This window comes from Mustelus asterias, chromosome 8, assembly GCF_964213995.1.
Source record: "Mustelus asterias chromosome 8, sMusAst1.hap1.1, whole genome shotgun sequence".
NCBI classification, from domain to species: domain Eukaryota; kingdom Metazoa; phylum Chordata; class Chondrichthyes; order Carcharhiniformes; family Triakidae; genus Mustelus; species Mustelus asterias.
In genome coordinates this window covers 115286393-115302436 of record NC_135808.1, presented here as the reverse complement: position 1 = coordinate 115302436, position 16044 = coordinate 115286393, and the positions used below count along the sequence as shown (strand labels likewise).

Genomic DNA, 16044 nt, shown 5'->3' with positions numbered 1-16044 from the left:
TTGATTGGGAGCAATTAGGAGACTGAGGTTGAATTGAAAGTCAACATAATCCCCAAAGACCATAAAATGCTCTCCCTTTTTGAGAGAGAGCTGACCGGTGATTTAACCTGAAGGTCACCACACTTCAGGTGAGGGGCAAGGTTGCGAACACGGGACCTTCATGGATAACCTCGGCTGGTACAGGAATTGAACCCATGTTGTTGGCATCAACTCCGCATCACTAACCAGCCGCCCAGGCAACTGAACTAAATCAGACTGGGATCGAGGTTTATGCAAAGAAAAACTCAGCCACAGACTTGATGGTCTGTTTCTGTGCTGATTCTCCGTGCAATGACTCACAAGCCGAATATCCAATTAAGAATGGGAATGAAGGGCAAAAGATAAATATTGGTAGTGATAAGCAAATAAATCATTGAACATTCCGGGTCCTGCTGCGGTTGGAACCAGAAAAATATCATCTGTAGGAAGCAATATTCAAACAGTAAACACTGGAGATGAGTGAATATTCTAAACTTTGGGATTGCCTCATCAGGGGAGGAGTTTCTATAGATTGTTCCATGAGAAGACATTGAGAAGATAGATTCCACATGAAGTATTGCAAGAGCTATTGAATAGGCACAACATCCTGCAATGAATCCTGTCAATTGATAGTGAGGTAGACCTTACTTTACAAGTGAGTGTAAAATTTCAAACTCAGCAGTTTCTGTGTAACAGGCAGCGGGCGGGTCAGGAATGCCCATTTTGTACCCCTGTGCGGGACATTGAAAGTCGACCCCAATGCTCTAAGGACTCCAGGCACCCTGGACATTCTCTTCTACCTTCTTCCGTCAGGAAAAAGAGACAAACGTCTGAGGTCACGTACCAACTGACTCAAGAACTTTTGAATTGATCTACCTTGCAATAAGCTGATCTTTCTCTACACCCTAGCAATGGCTGTAACACTATATTCTGCACTCTCTCCTTTCCTTCTCTATGAATGGTATGTTTTGTATAGCGTGCAAGAAACAATATTTTTCACTGTATGCTAATACATGTGACAATAATAAATCAAATCAAATTAAATCAAATCACTTAGCGTCGGGGGACTAGTAGGATAAATATTTGGGGATGGAGCCCGGGTAGGATTGTGGTTGCTGCAGACTCAATGGGCCGAATGTCCTCCCTTCTGCACTGTAGGGATTCTATGATTTCTATGATTTAGCTCAACATTCCTTTAATTGTTGTCAGGCATGTAAAAGACAAAAACAGAAAATGCTGGAAAATCTCAGCCGGTCTGTGGAGAGAGAATAGAGTAAGAGTTTTAACAACACCAGGTTAAAGTCCAACAGGTTGCTGTGAAGAAACTCCTTCTGTGTTTACCCCAGTCCAACGCCGGCATCTCCACATCAGAGACAATAGAGCCAATGACCAGAATCTTTCCGCTGTTCACACTGGTGGGATTTTCCCATCCTGCCGCAGCGAACGGAGATTTGGCTGGTCGCCAAATTCTCTGACCTCGCTGCAGCAGGAGCGTGGCATGACCGGCCGATAAGATCACACCCAATGTTTCCCACAGAATCCCTACAGTGCAGAAGGAGGCCATTTGGCCCATCGAGTCTGCAATCCCACCCTGGCCCTATTCTGTTAATCCCACATATTTACCCTGCCAATTCCCTGACACTAAGGTCAATTTTTGTGGAGTTTGCATGTTCTCCTCGTGTCTGCGTGGGTTTCCTCCGGGTGCTCCGGTTTCCTCCCACAGTCCAAAGATGTGCGGGTTAGGTTGATTGGCCAGGTTAAAAATTGCCCCTTAGAATCCTAAAATGCGTAGGTTAGAGGGATTAGCGGGTAAATATGTGGGGGTAGGGCCTGGGTGGGATTGTGGTCGGTGCAGACTCGATGGGCCGAATGGCCTCCTTCTGCACTGTAGGGTTTCTATGATTTCTATGATCATCCTGACTTCAAACGATGGGCGGTATTTTCCCGTTCCACCTGCCACAGGAATTGTAGCGGGCTGGACAAGACCATGCAAAGGTCGGTTGGCCTCGAACAGGATTTTCCAGTCTTGGGGTGAGCGTGGCCAGAAAATCCCCGCCAGTCGGCTCCATTCTCTCTACAGACGCCGTCGGACCTGCTGAGATTTTCCAGCAGATTTCTGTTTTTGTTTCAGATTCCAGCATCCGCAGCATTTTGCTTTTGATGTAAGAGACAATTCTTCGTTGTTATTAATAGACCAATAATTCTGGTTGAGGTGGGGTGGTGGCAATGATTTGGGAAAATGTTTTATTTTAATTGGAGCAATGACTCAGGGACGGGATGATATCCCTGGAAAGGGTGGGGGGGAGGTGTAAGGGTCCCGGGCACGGCTGTTATTTTAGTCATGTTCCGGACGGGAATGATGTGGGAAATGAGTGGCTGTGATTGCTGGTGCAATTCGCTGTGAATCATTCTGCTCCACTCGCCACAAGTGACGCTTTTCCTCCCCGCTTTCCCAGTGCAGAAACTGGGCGAGAGAGGGAGAAAGGAAAGCTTCCCAACTTCGGAGAAGATGGAGATAGGTCTTAGTCCCAAAGAAATCTACTCGAAAGGGATCACTTTCATTCCAATTCAGTGAAGGGATTGCTTCCAAACCAGGGATAGTGAAGATTCGCCCAGAGTTTTGCCTCAAGTGTGGGGGATTTTATAACGCCAGCCGTTCCCAAACCTGTTGGATTTTCTCGCAATATTATATAACAGAAAGAATGATTTTGTTCTGGCTGTGTTGGCTGGTGCTCTCTTTTCACAAAACAGGTAAGAGACTTCCCAAATCACTTCTTGGAAAAACATCCAGCTTATTTTTCGTCTTAAGAGAATGCACTTTTATTCTTCACTTTTTTTTAGCCTTATTTTTAAAACAGATTTTGTATTATTATGATTTTGTTTTTAAATGTATAATCCCTCCCCCACCCAATCTTCTCCCAAACAAAAGGTGCCGGGGTGTTGTGGAGAATCCTCTTTCAATGTAAGAGGTTAAACTATTGCAACAGGTTCTGTTTTGAGGTCCCACTCACCACTCTATGGATCACCCATAAAGTTAGTTACAGAAAAGTGAAGCCGCATGGTGCAAGGCATATCTTATTCATGAGTATTCCTTCTGGGGCAAAAGAAAATGGGCAGACTATGGGAGTTTCTCCTCACTTCCCCCCCCCCCCCCCCCCCAAAAAAACATTAGTGAAAAGATTTGTTTTTAGGTTGCAATTCTTTTTTAAGAGTGAGTATTGACACCCACAGGGCAAAACTCCCCCTATCGGAAAAAGCCTTCATACTCCAGCCTCACTGGCACAATATGATGCCATTGCGTGTGAACATTGTTTTTACTCTGAGTATTCCATCCCCCCTCGCCACCCAATTCTTTCATGGGATATGGGCGTCACAGGCAAGAGGCTCTCTGGATAGAGCACTCAAGAGCCAACCACATCACTTTGGGTAAAGGCAAATTATTGCCGGTGCGGGATTCTGAAACAAAAACAGAAAATGCTGGAAAGGTGAATGGCCCCTTTCTGCACTGTAGGAATTATATGATTCTAAGTCTGACAGCATCTTGTGGAGAGGGAACAGAGTTAACGTTTCAATTCTGGTTGGTGGATTGGCCACGCGTAATTGCTCCTTAGTGTCAGGGGGACTAGCGAGGGCAGATGCATGGGGTTATGGGGATAGGACCTGGATGGGATTGTGGTCGGTGCAGACTCGATGGGCCAAATGGCCCCCTTCTGCACTGTAGGATTCTATGGTTGGCTCTTAGTGAGAGCTCTGTGGATCTGGAGTGACATGTAGATGTGGTGAACCATCGTTGGTTCACCACTGGGGTTGTTATTATGTTACTGTTGGGCTAGGGTGTTGTTGTTATGGGGGTTGTACTATGTTGTTGGGTTAGGGTGTTTACCTGTTCTAAGTGCTGTCTTGGCACACTCCAGTGGGGCCCCGCCTCCGGTGGCAGGGTATAAGACCCCCTGCTCCGGCAGGACCCCTTCAGTCTGAACGGTTGTATTAGTGTTAGCAGTTTCGTTGTTATCTGATTAAAGCCTTCAGTTCTAAAGCCTTGTTTCCGGGTGCTCATTGAGGTGCATCAATTTAATCAGATAACTTAGAACATGGAACAGATTCTAAAACCGGATCGTCTGACACTGGACCCACGTGCGGTCGGTGCAGCTAACACGTTCGAACATTGGTGGAAGTGCTTCGAGGACTACCTGGCAGCCTCGGTAGCTATCACTACGGACAGTGATAGACTCCAAGTCCTCCACGCTAGGGTAAGCGACACGATTTACCTAGCCATTCGTGCAGCTTCCACTTACCAGGGTGCCGTCGAGCTCCTAAAGAATAGGTACATTACGCCACCCAACGAGATTCACGCTCGTTATCTCCTCGCTACACGACGTCGGCAGTCGGGCGAGACCATAGAAGACTACGCCAATGAACTCCTGCAGCTTGCCAGGGCTTGTGACTGTAAGGACGTCTCCGCCGAGCAGTACATGCACGACCTCGCCCGAGACGCGTTCGTAGCAGGGGTAGGGTCCTCATACATCAGATTAAAATTATTAGAAAAGGGGAAACTCAATTTGACCCAGGCAATGGGGATGGCCGTGAGGTTGGAGGCGGCGTCGAAGAGCTTGGCGCTGTACCCCGAGGACCACGTGCAGTCAACGTGGTTGGAGCAAGCTCTGCTCCCTCCTCGCCCCGCGAACCCGCGCTCCCAGATCGATTCGACGACGGCGGCAGCTCCAGGTGGCCAGCGATGCTATTTTTGCGGTGGGGCCAAGCATCCACGGCAACAGTGCCCGGCAAGAACGGCAATCTGCAGCCAGTGCGGTAAAAAAGGCCACTACAGCAAAGTCTGCAGGTCCAAACCTAAAAACGGCAGTGCAGCTTGTAACCCTCCAGAACGGAGACCGTCTCTTTCGACGCCGCAGTACCCACGAGGTCCGACCACGTGCGATCTCAGGACGGCGCCATCGTGGCAAACAGAGGAGCAGGAAGACCACCAGGAGTCGCTGCGCTTGGTGCCCTCGGCCACATGCTATCCATGGGGGCGGCCATCATGGTCCACGACGACTAGAAGCGACCAGCAGGGGTCCTCAGCATCCACATCGGCAGCATGCAGCAGCGACCAGCAGGGGTCCTCTGCATCCACATCGGCAGCATGCAGCAGCGACCAGCAGGGGTCCTCAGCATCCACATCGGCAGCATGCAGTGACGCCCAGGGGCCAACGGTGGCGTCGATCTCTCTGGATCAGACCAGGCATTTCAGGCTGGAACATTCTATGATGGAGGTAAAGGTTAGTGGCAGAACTGTAAATTGTCTGTTTGACAGCGGAAGCACCGAAAGTTTCATACACCCTGAAACTGCTAAAAGGTGTGGACTCCGGATTCTCCCTGCCAAACAGACAATTTCCATGGCATCACAGTCCCGGTCTGTACCGATCCAAGGACAATGTATGGTAACTCTTGAGGTACAGGGCACAGTTTACGAGCAATACAGGCTCCTTGTGTTACCTCACCTTTGCGCGCCAATTCTCCTCGGACTAAACTTTATGGCCCACATGAGGAGTGTGATCCTACAGTACGGTGGGCCACTCCCTTCACTGGCAGTAGGGAATCAGCCGCAGCCTCCAAATTGCCCAAAGCGCCCCGCATGCAATCTATCCACCCTGAAAATCACTACACCATCCCTCTTTAAGAATCTGGTACCTGGCTGCAAGCCCATCGCTACTAAAAGTAGGCGTTACAGCGCTGAGGACCGGATCTTTATTAGATCTGAGGTTCAGCGGCTCCTCAAGGAAGGGATCATACAGGCCAGTGCTAGTCCGTGGAGAGCGCAGGTCGTGGTAGTCAAAAGCGGGAACAAACCTCGGATGGTCATCGACTATAGTCAGACCATTAATCGTTATACGCAGCTGGATGCGTATCCTCTCCCGCGCATTTCTGATATGGTCAATCAGATTGCGCAGTACCGAGTGTTTTCTACCATAGACCTTAAGTCCGCCTACCATCAACTCCCCATCCGCCCAGAGGACCGACAATATACGGCTTTTGAGGCGGATGGTCGTCTATACCAATTCCTCAGGGTTCCATTTGGTGTCACCAATGGGGTCTCGGTCTTCCAGCGTGCTATGGACCGAATGGTGGACCAGAACGGGTTGCGGGCTACCTTCCCGTACCTGGATAACGTCACCATCTGCGGCCATGACCAGCAGGACCACGACACAAATCTCCAACACTTTCTACGCACTGCATCTCACCTGAATCTGACCTATAACAGGGAGAAGTGTGTATTCCGTACGCGCAGGTTAGCTATCCTTGGATACGTGGTGGAAAACGGGGTCATCGGCCCTGATCCAGACCGTATGCGCCCCCTTACTGAACTTCCCTTGCCCGCTAGCACGAAAGCACTGAGGAGATGCCTCGGCTTCTTTTCGTACTATGCACAGTGGGTCCCCAACTATGCGGACAAAGCTCGTCCGCTCATTAAGTCCACGACCTTCCCACTTACGCCGGAGGCCCAATTGGCCTTCAAGGCTTTGAAAAGTGACATTGCGAAAGCCACGATGCACGCGGTGGATGAATCCATCCCCTTCCAGGTGGAGAGTGATGCATCTGATTTCGCCCTAGCCGCCACACTAAACCAGGCAGGCAGGCCCGTCGCGTTTTTTTCCCGCACCCTTCAAGGCCCCGAAATTCGGCACTCGGCGGTGGAAAAGGAGGCTCAGGCCATTGTGGAGGCAGTCAGACACTGGCGCCATTACCTGGCAGGTAAGCGGTTCACCCTGATCACGGATCAACGATCCGTGGCGTTTATGTTTAGTAACACGCAGAGGGGCAAGATCAAGAACGATAAGATCTTGCGGTGGAGAATTGAGCTCTCCACCTATAATTACGATATTATGTATCGTCCAGGGAAACTCAATGAGCCCTCGGATGCCCTCTCGCGCGGAACATGCGCCATCATGCAGGAGGACCGCTTGAAGGCTCTCCACAATGATCTGTGTCATCCTGGAGTCACCAGACTCTACCACTTTATAAAAGCCCGCAACCTACCCTACTCGGTGGAGGAGGTCAGGTCAGTTACGAGAAGTTGTAGGACTTGCGCAGAATGCAAACCACACTTTTATCGACCAGACCGGGCACATTTGGTCAAGGCCACTCGCCCTTTTGAGAGGCTGAGTGTAGATTTTAAGGGCCCCCTTCCCTCAACGGATCGGAATGTCTATTTCCTTAACATAATAGACGAATTTTCCCGGTTTCCGTTTGTTTTCCCCTGTGCGGACACGTCGACTGCCACCGTCATCAAGGCATTCAGTGAGCTTTTTACCCTGTTCGGGTACCCCTGCTATATTCATAGCGACAGGGGCTCGTCGTTCATGAGCAACGACTTGAGGCAATTCCTGCTCTCATTCGGGATTGCCTCTAGTAGAACCACGAGCTACAACCCTAGGGGTAACGGACAGGTGGAAAGGGAGAATGCTACAGTCTGGAAGGCTGTCCTACTGGCACTGAAATCCAAGGGCCTTCCAGTCTCCCGGTGGCAGGAGGTCCTTCCAAATGCGCTCCATTCTATCCGCTCCCTCCTGTGTACGGCAACCAATGCTACTCCCCACGAGAGGATGTTCTCATTCCCTCGGAAGTCGTCCTCGGGGACCTCATTGCCAGCCTGGTTGACGTACCCAGGACCCGTCCTTCTGCGGCGCCATGTGAGGGCTCGCAAGTCCGACCCCTTGGTCGAACCGGTCCAACTCCTCCACGCCAACCCTCAGTATGCCTATGTGGCATATCCTGACGGGCGAGAGGACACTGTCTCCATCAGAGACCTGGCGCCCGCAGGGGACGTAGCAACTCCTGTCGCTCCTATTCCCCCAGTCACAGATCCACTACTCCTCATTACTTCCCCAGACGTGGCGCGGTCAGCACCGGGACCAGTGCATAACACTTTTACCCCCATGTACAGCTTGCCTGAGACTCGGAGATCGGCGCCACCATCATCACCACCACCAGCACCACCAATCGTTCCAGGATCCCCTACACCATCGCCTCATCAGGGCCGGCCGGCCCGGGAGTCTTTGAGGGGACAGCCAGATGTTGCTTTGAGAGAGCCACCGCAAGCACCTGCTCCGGTTTCGCAACCGGTGTTGAGACGATCGCAGCGTCGGTGTGGTCCTCCAGACCGTCTGGACTTGTGAATCCTGTTATTTATTTATTTTTTTTTTGTCATTATCTGTTCCCATTCACCCCGCCACCTTTGGTTCCTAAAGGAGGGGTGAATGTGGTGAACCATCGTTGGTTCACCACTGGGGTTGTTATTATGTTACTGTTGGGCTAGGGTGTTGTTGTTATGGGGGTTGTACTATGTTGTTGGGTTAGGGTGTTTACCTGTTCTAAGTGCTGTCTTGGCACACTCCAGTGGGGCCCCGCCTCCGGTGGCAGGGTATAAGACCCCCTGCTCCGGCAGGACCCCTTCAGTCTGAACGGTTGTATTAGTGTTAGCAGTTTCGTTGTTATCTGATTAAAGCCTTCAGTTCTAAAGCCTTGTTTCCGGGTGCTCATTGAGGTGCATCAGTAGACCAGACAACGGTGGCAGATTTCCTTTCCCAAAGGGCATTAATGAACCAGATGAGTTTTTAACAACAGTCGATGGAGAGCTTTGTGGTCACCATTACTGGGCTAGCTTTCAATTTCATAGAATCACAGCATCCCTACAGTGCAGAAGGTGGCCATTCGGCCCATCGAGCCTGCACTGACAACAATCCCACCCAGGCCCTATCCCCGTAACCCCACATATTTAGCCTGCCAATCTCCCTGACACTTAGCATGGCCAATCAACCTAACCCGCACATCTTTGGACCGTGGGAGGAAACGGCAGCACTCGGAAGAAACCCACGCAGACACGGGGAGAACATGCAAACTCCACACAGACTGTCACCCAAAGCCGGAATTGAACCCATGTCCCTGGTGCTGTGAGGCAGCGGTGCTAACCACTGTGCCACCATGCTGCCCCAATCTGATCCCAGAGAATTAGCCTGGGCCTTTGGATTACTAGTCCAGTGACATGACCGCCAGTCTGTCATCCCCCCTTGCCATATTTGCCCTTTGTGCATACTGATTCAATGAAGCAAGACCAATGTCCATGCTTGTTCTGTAGGATGGGGACTCTTTTGATCAGCAACTTGATTTGGGCAACAGATGCCACTTTGCTGCAAATCTGGCCAAAGATCCTACTGGAAAAAAGAAATGAGGAAACAGCGACAAATTCAGAAATAGTTCATTTGAATTTGTATTCAGAGGGAACACACAGGAAAATTCCAGAATTAGGGAGAGTGAGGCTGTTCAACGAAAAAGGTTAATCCTTAAATCAGAAAAAAAAATTTGCATTTATATAGCACCTTATATCACCCCAAAAGATGGCAAAGCTCTTGAGGTGTATTTACTGACATAATGGTGGAAACGCAGGAGCCAATTTGTGCACAGCAAGCTCCCACAAGCAGCATGACCAAATGACTTATTTTTGATGATGTTGACACCAGGGACAACACCCTTACTCTTCTTCGAAAGATTGCTCTGGGATCTTTTATGGCCCCATTAGAGAGCAGAGAGGGTCTCAGTTTAATGTCTCAACTGAAAAGCAGTTCCCCCAACAGTCCTTACTACCGCACTGAATTGTTTTCTTTAATCATTAATGGGATGTGGGTGTCGCTGACTGGGCCAGCATTTATTGCCTATCCCTTTAAGAGTCAACCATGTTACTGTGAATCTGGGGTCACATATAGGCCAGACTGGGTAATAACGGCATATTTCCTTCCCTGAAGGACATTAGTGAACCAGATGGGTTTTTACAACATCGACAATGGTCACCATCAGACTTTTAATTGCAGATTTTTATTGAATTCAAATGTCACCATCTGCCACGGTGGGATTTGGACCCAGGTTCCTAGATCATTTACCTGGGTCTCTGGATTACTAGCGTGGTGACAATACCACTATACCACCTCCTCCCCTGTCATACCAGATCTTTGTACTCAAGTACCTAGAGTGGGACTTGAACCTACAGAGTTGAAGTTGCTACTAGCTAAGCACTGGCTCACACAAAAGGATCATATCCAAGTTTTTAAAAAATCAATGTTGAGGCTAGTATGTATTGGGAGTTGTTATGGGAAGGTCCTACATTAAAAAGCAATAGAATTTATGGAAAAAAAAACATTAATCCAGAGTGTTAGTATTGCTACCATACACGAGTGAAAAAATAGCTTTGTGAGCTCTTATGAAGGGTCATCCAGACTCGAAACATTGGCTCTATTCTCTCTCCACAGATACTGTCAGGCCTGATGAGATTTTCCAACGTTTTCTTTTTTTATTTCAGATTCCAGCATCCGCAGTAATTTGCTTTTATCATGATTACTGTGTCCTGTTTAAAAAGCAGTATCAAATGTTGATGTTTTAGGAAGTGATGGGAATACTGGAAGCACAAGGTTCATTTGTTAGGGGATTTTCGATTTATGAGCACCCCCTCCCCGCATTCTGTTGCTGCTGCCTTTAAGACCCACAACTTCCCCACTGAGTTCATCTGGTACATGAACACAAAAAGTCCTGAGACTTTGTAAATTAACTGAGGTTTCAAAATGTTTCCTTCCAGTCTTTTCACACAGCAAGCCACACTGTAATTATACTGAGTGGCACATGAATTCTGTCCAGCTCCTGGGGGCGATTTGGAGCCCGCACTCTCCGTCTGCAGGGATGGTGGCGTGTGCTCAAAATCCGGAAAGCCGATTCGCGGCGGCAAATTTCCCAGTTCCAATCTCCCAATCTTCCTCACTGGTGTGAAACATGCCATGATACGCCAGGAAGCTCTTTTTAACATGTCATTAACGAGCACTATCTCTGAGACATCCCCCCCCCCCCCCCCCCCCCCCCCCCCCGCCGCCACCCCTACACGCCAGCACCATTTCCAACAGATTTGCCTGGACATGAACCTGTCGTGGAGATGTGGGTGCCAGCTCTGACAGTGGAGGGGGAGGGAAGTGGCCAGTGATCAGGAGGAACGGGCTAATGATTGGGGGAAGGGGGGAGAAAAATGCCAACTCTGATTAGGAGGGGAGAGGGGGGCCTCTAAGACATCTGTGGTGGACTGGGACTGGGGAGGGAGGGGGAGGGGGGGGTGGGGGAGGTTTATTCCTGTTATATCTTTATGATCCTCTAATGCCCTTTGAACATGGCACCCCAGTCTCAGTAGAGTCGGGTTTTGCCGGCGTGCTTGGCCCCTGCCCCCCTGCTTGACGGTGTGAAACGTGCCTCCTTAATTTTTTTAGACAAAGTGTGGAAAGATCTGGAGAGAAAAGTGGTATGTTTCTCTTGAACGAAACACATGAGTTTTCTCACCAGAAACAACACTGCCATTTTTTGCTAAGACCCCCCCCCCCATTCCTTCCACTTCATCCATTCACACTGGAGGCTGTTGTTCTGTTTGGATGATAGCCAGGTTTCAAACCATAATTCAAGGATTTAAGCACCATCATCGAACAACCAAATGTAATTTATTATTCATCTTGAATCCAGTTCTATTATAATTAAACTCAGATTGTCCTGATTTTGACTGCTAGGTATATTCAAATAAAATTGTTTGTACCAGTTACTGGTGCAAATGCACTCTTAAGTACCTCTACATGAATATGTTTAGTTGTGTCTTGGATCAAGCACATGTCTGTCTCCTTCCCGAGTATCGCTTCAATGTATAGGGGGCGATTCTCCCATCCCGCTGTGTTAAACAATTAGTAAGAAGTCTCACACCAAACACCAGGTTAAAGTCCAACAGGTTTATTTGGGAGCAAATACCATAAGCTTTCGGAGCGCTGCTCCTTCGTCAGATGGAGTGGAAATGTGCTCTCAAACAGTGCACAGAGACACAACATCAAGTTACAGAATACTGATTAGAATGCAAATCCCTAAAGCAAGCCAGGTCTTAAAGGTACAGACAATGTGGGTGGAGGGAGCATTAAACACAGGTCAAAGAGATGTGTATTGTCTCCAGACAGAACAGCTAGTGAGATTCTGCAAGTCCAGGGGGCAAGCTGTGGGGGTTACTGATAATGTGACATAAATCCAACATCCCGGTTTAGGCCGTCCTCATGTGTGCGGAACTTGGCTGTCAGTTTCTGCTCAGCAACTCTGCGCAGTCGTGTGTCGTTAAACAATTAGCACAGCGGGCCAGGAGATTCCAGTGGCACCTGATCCGCGGGATCCGCGCTCGGCATCCCGGCATCTCCCAGCGCCAGATTTCCGGCGGCATCACATCCACACCGGAAATCGGCGGGGAGGCGCATAAATTATGGTAATGCACATCACCATATATTTTAACCAAGATTAGTGGGCCCTGGACTGAAGTCTTCAGGCCCATTAGCATCTCCTCCCCTGCCAGTGTGGTCCACTCCAGCGGGGTTTAAAGTAGCTCCCCACTTTCGGGGAGTTAGCAGCCTGACCCTGCTGGAGTGAAGGGGAGGGGGGAGAATCAGGACCCGCCAGAGGGTCGGGCAGCAGGGGGATGGTGCTCCATGGGCATTGCCAACCTGTGCCCTGGCACTGCTCAAGGGGCAAAGTGCTCATGCCCAGAGGGCACCTTGGCACTGCCCATTGGGCATGGGGCAGGCTTAGAGGGGCAGGGCCTGATGGGGTCAGGGCCTGGTGGGTCAATCAGTGGGGGTGGGGGCTCCTACTGCCACTCTGCATATGGATCGGTGGGGGAAGGAGGGAGGCCAGCATACCGGGAAGACCATTGGGGTTGGGGGTGGGGTCAGCCTGCCTGGGGGGGAGGTCGGGACTGCAAGGGGAGAGACGGGGCTGCATGGGGGGAGGGTTGGGACTCGGGCAGGGGGGTGGGGTAGTTGGGACTGCCGGTTGGGGCGGAATCGGGGAGGGCAGCAGATTGGGGCTGCGGGGGGGTCGTGGCTGGGCCGAGCATGGTCGGGGCACAGCGAACCAGCCATGGGGTCTTGGAGGGCAGCATTGCAGGGGCCACATGGCTGGCCAGCGATTGAACTGGCCTGCAATCTGGAGGTCGGCAGTGCAGGGCCACTACACATGTGTCATTCTGACTGATCGCGCATGTGGTCCACTCAGCGCTGTGCTGCCGGCTTCCCGGATGGGAATAGGCCCCGTCCACTGATATCTAGAGTGAATCATGCTGGTGCCCTCTGCAGTGCACAGAGTGTGGGAGATTCATTTTGAAACTCCCGCTGAAAAAACCAGCAGGATTTATTCCAATTTTCACTTGAATTCAACAGAGAATTGCTTTGGGAGAATTCCGGGTGTTGTTGGAGATGCAAAATAATCTTAATAAAGGAAAGAAAGCTTGCCTATTTTACGTGGGATTTTGCTCATCTAAAACCATAAATTCACAATTGATCTCAGCGGTTAACAAGTAAATCTGCCCAGTTAGACTACTCCCTCGAGTGGAATATTGGCACCGTGTCCATACAGCTAGACCAGGAGAACATAACCCACCTTTACAGCTAATTACCACAACCGGTGTTTCACTTAAAGTGTCAAGGTTTATATTGGTACCAACTCTCTCAAATCGGGAGTTCTCTGTAGGCCACTGTGCTAACATCTGACCCTGCAAAACCTATAATAAGCAAAACACTGTGGATGCTGCAATCTGAAACAAGAACAGAAAATGCTGTCTGGCAGCATCTGTACTCAATGAAAAGGTGAAGGGCAGGTAGGAGGCCAGTGGGTGGGGTCCAGGTTGAGGGAGAATGCTGGAGGAGGGTAGCCATGACAACATGGCAGGTACCTATAGTAATGCCTGAATTAACCTGCTCTGCACAAATAAGGTGTCCTCCAACTGATCTGATTAAAAAATGGGATCATGGCTGGATATGAGCTGCCTGGCATATACATTCCACGCAGTCACTACATCTCAACACACGCGCACATATGTAACAATCAATATGTTAGGAACCACAGCCAAGGAAACAGTTAAACACAGCAAGTCGTTGTGATCTGGAATACACTGCCTGGAAGGGTAGTGGAAGCAGATTGACGAGAGAACTGGATAAGTACTGGCAGAACCCTTATGAGTATTGATAGGCAAAAGGATCTGGGTGTACAGGTACACAAGTCACTGAGAGTGGCAATGCAGGTGGAGAAGGTAGTCAAGAAGGCATACGGCATGCTTGCCTTCATTGGCCGGGGTATTGAGTTTAAAAATTGGCAAGTCATGTTGCAGCTTTATAGAACCTTAGTTACGCCGCACTTGGAGTATAGTGTTCAATTCTGGTCGCCACACTACCAGAAGGATGTGGAGGCTTTGGAGAGGGTAGAGAAAAGATTTACCAGGATATTGCCTGGTATGGAGGGCATTAGTTATAAGGAGAGGTTGGAGAAACATGGTTTGTTCTCACTGGAGGTTGAGGGGAGACCTGATAGAAGTCTACAAGATTATGAGAGGCATGGATAGAGTGGATAGTCAGAAGCTTTTTCCCAGAGTGGAAGAGTCAATTACTAGGGGGCATAGGTTTAAGGTGCGAGGGGCAAGGTTTAAAGGAGATGTACGAGGCAGATTTTTTTACACAGAGAGTAGTGGGTGCCTGGAACTCGTTGCCGGGGGAGGTAGTGGAAGCGGATATGGTAGTGACTTTTAAGGGGCGTCTTGACAAGTACATGAATGGGATGGGAATAGAGGGATATGGTCCCTGGAAGGGTAGGGGGTTTTAGTTAAGTCGGGCAGCATGGTCGGTGCAGGCTTGGAGGGCCGAAGGGCCTGTTCCTGTGCTGTAATTTTCTTTGTTCTTTGTACTTAAAGGAAAGTAAGTTTCGGGGCTATGTGCGGACCTGCTCAGAGGTCCAGAGAGGCTCAGGCCACTTCCAGCTCTTGAGGTCCCCGAGCCACAATAAAGAAAAATGACGGTACATGTAAACAAAATAGGGCACCATAAAAAGTGAGACTGACTTGACTTTTTTTATTTAACAAATACTTTTTTAGCCTTGTTTCTGTGCAAAGAAACTAATTATTGAGGAAAAAGTTAGCTTTTGTGCAATGTCACAGTTGATATTAAGCGTGGTAAGCCATTCAAACGCTCACTGAACAGTGATAGTTCTTTACCAGCTTCAACACATTGAAAGTATGCTCTCCTGAAGCCACTGATGCAGGGAAACGGGACAACATTTCGTAATGCGATTGTGATATTAGAAAACACCCCAGAGTTTAAACTCTGCCACCCAGCTTGCAATCCAGAGAAGTGTGTTTTCATTCTTAGGACTTTATGCTGAAAAACTGACCATTATAAAGAGTTACAGTGAACAAAAGTATGACAACTTCAACCACATGCTCGCTCTGCTGCCTTACCGTATACACGTGCTTACACCCTCCGTCACACACCAAGAGGACAGGTTGTGCAGACGCTGCCTGATTATAATACAGAACAGCAAATCTTACATTCTTTTCCTATATTACTTCCTTATGCGCATAAAAACAAATTGTGAAACTTATCAAATGCCAGAAAATTAACAACTGTCTGAATCTGAGGTCCACATTGAGTTTGAGGCCCTGGCCAATTGGCTCTCCCTCCCCGCCGATTGGCCTTGACTATGGGGAAAAGGGAGGGGAATGGGACTAATTGTATAGTTCAATCAAAGAGTCAGCATGGGCACAATGGGCTGAATGGCCTCCTTCTCTGCTGTATCATTCTATGATTCACTGATTATAGCAAAGCTGCAAGTCTAATGCTCATGTCTTTGCTTCTGTTGTGCTTTAAGCAGTGGATTCCACTGCATCTGGATCATTATTTCCACAAGAGGGTTAAAATATTCCAAAAGTTCAACCATTGTAATGTCTGCCTGATGAAGAATTGACAAAGACAGATGGTGCAAGTTAGACTGCACTCGAAAAGTGCAGTAAATGTTTCACTTTGTGCGCAATAAAACGCTGTTAAATACAGGAAAATGTAGCTCAGTGCAAAATGCCAATTATTCATGACAACTTAAAAGATAAAAAGGCAGCAGAAAGATGCATGAAGTGAAATTTTAATTTTTTATATCTAATGC

General features: G+C 49.0%; 1 protein-coding gene across 1 annotated transcript in view; it reads left to right on the top strand.

Annotated features, from left to right (window-relative positions):
• Positions 1–2464: 2464 nt before the first annotated feature.
• Positions 2465–16044, top strand: part of tie1 (tyrosine kinase with immunoglobulin-like and EGF-like domains 1) — a 101364-nt gene continuing 87784 nt past the window's right edge. Inside the window, exon 1 of the mRNA XM_078218797.1 lies at positions 2465–2769. Within this exon, the coding sequence (XP_078074923.1) occupies positions 2721–2769 (49 nt within the window). The 5' untranslated portion in view covers positions 2465–2720. The remainder of the gene's footprint in view (positions 2770–16044) is intronic.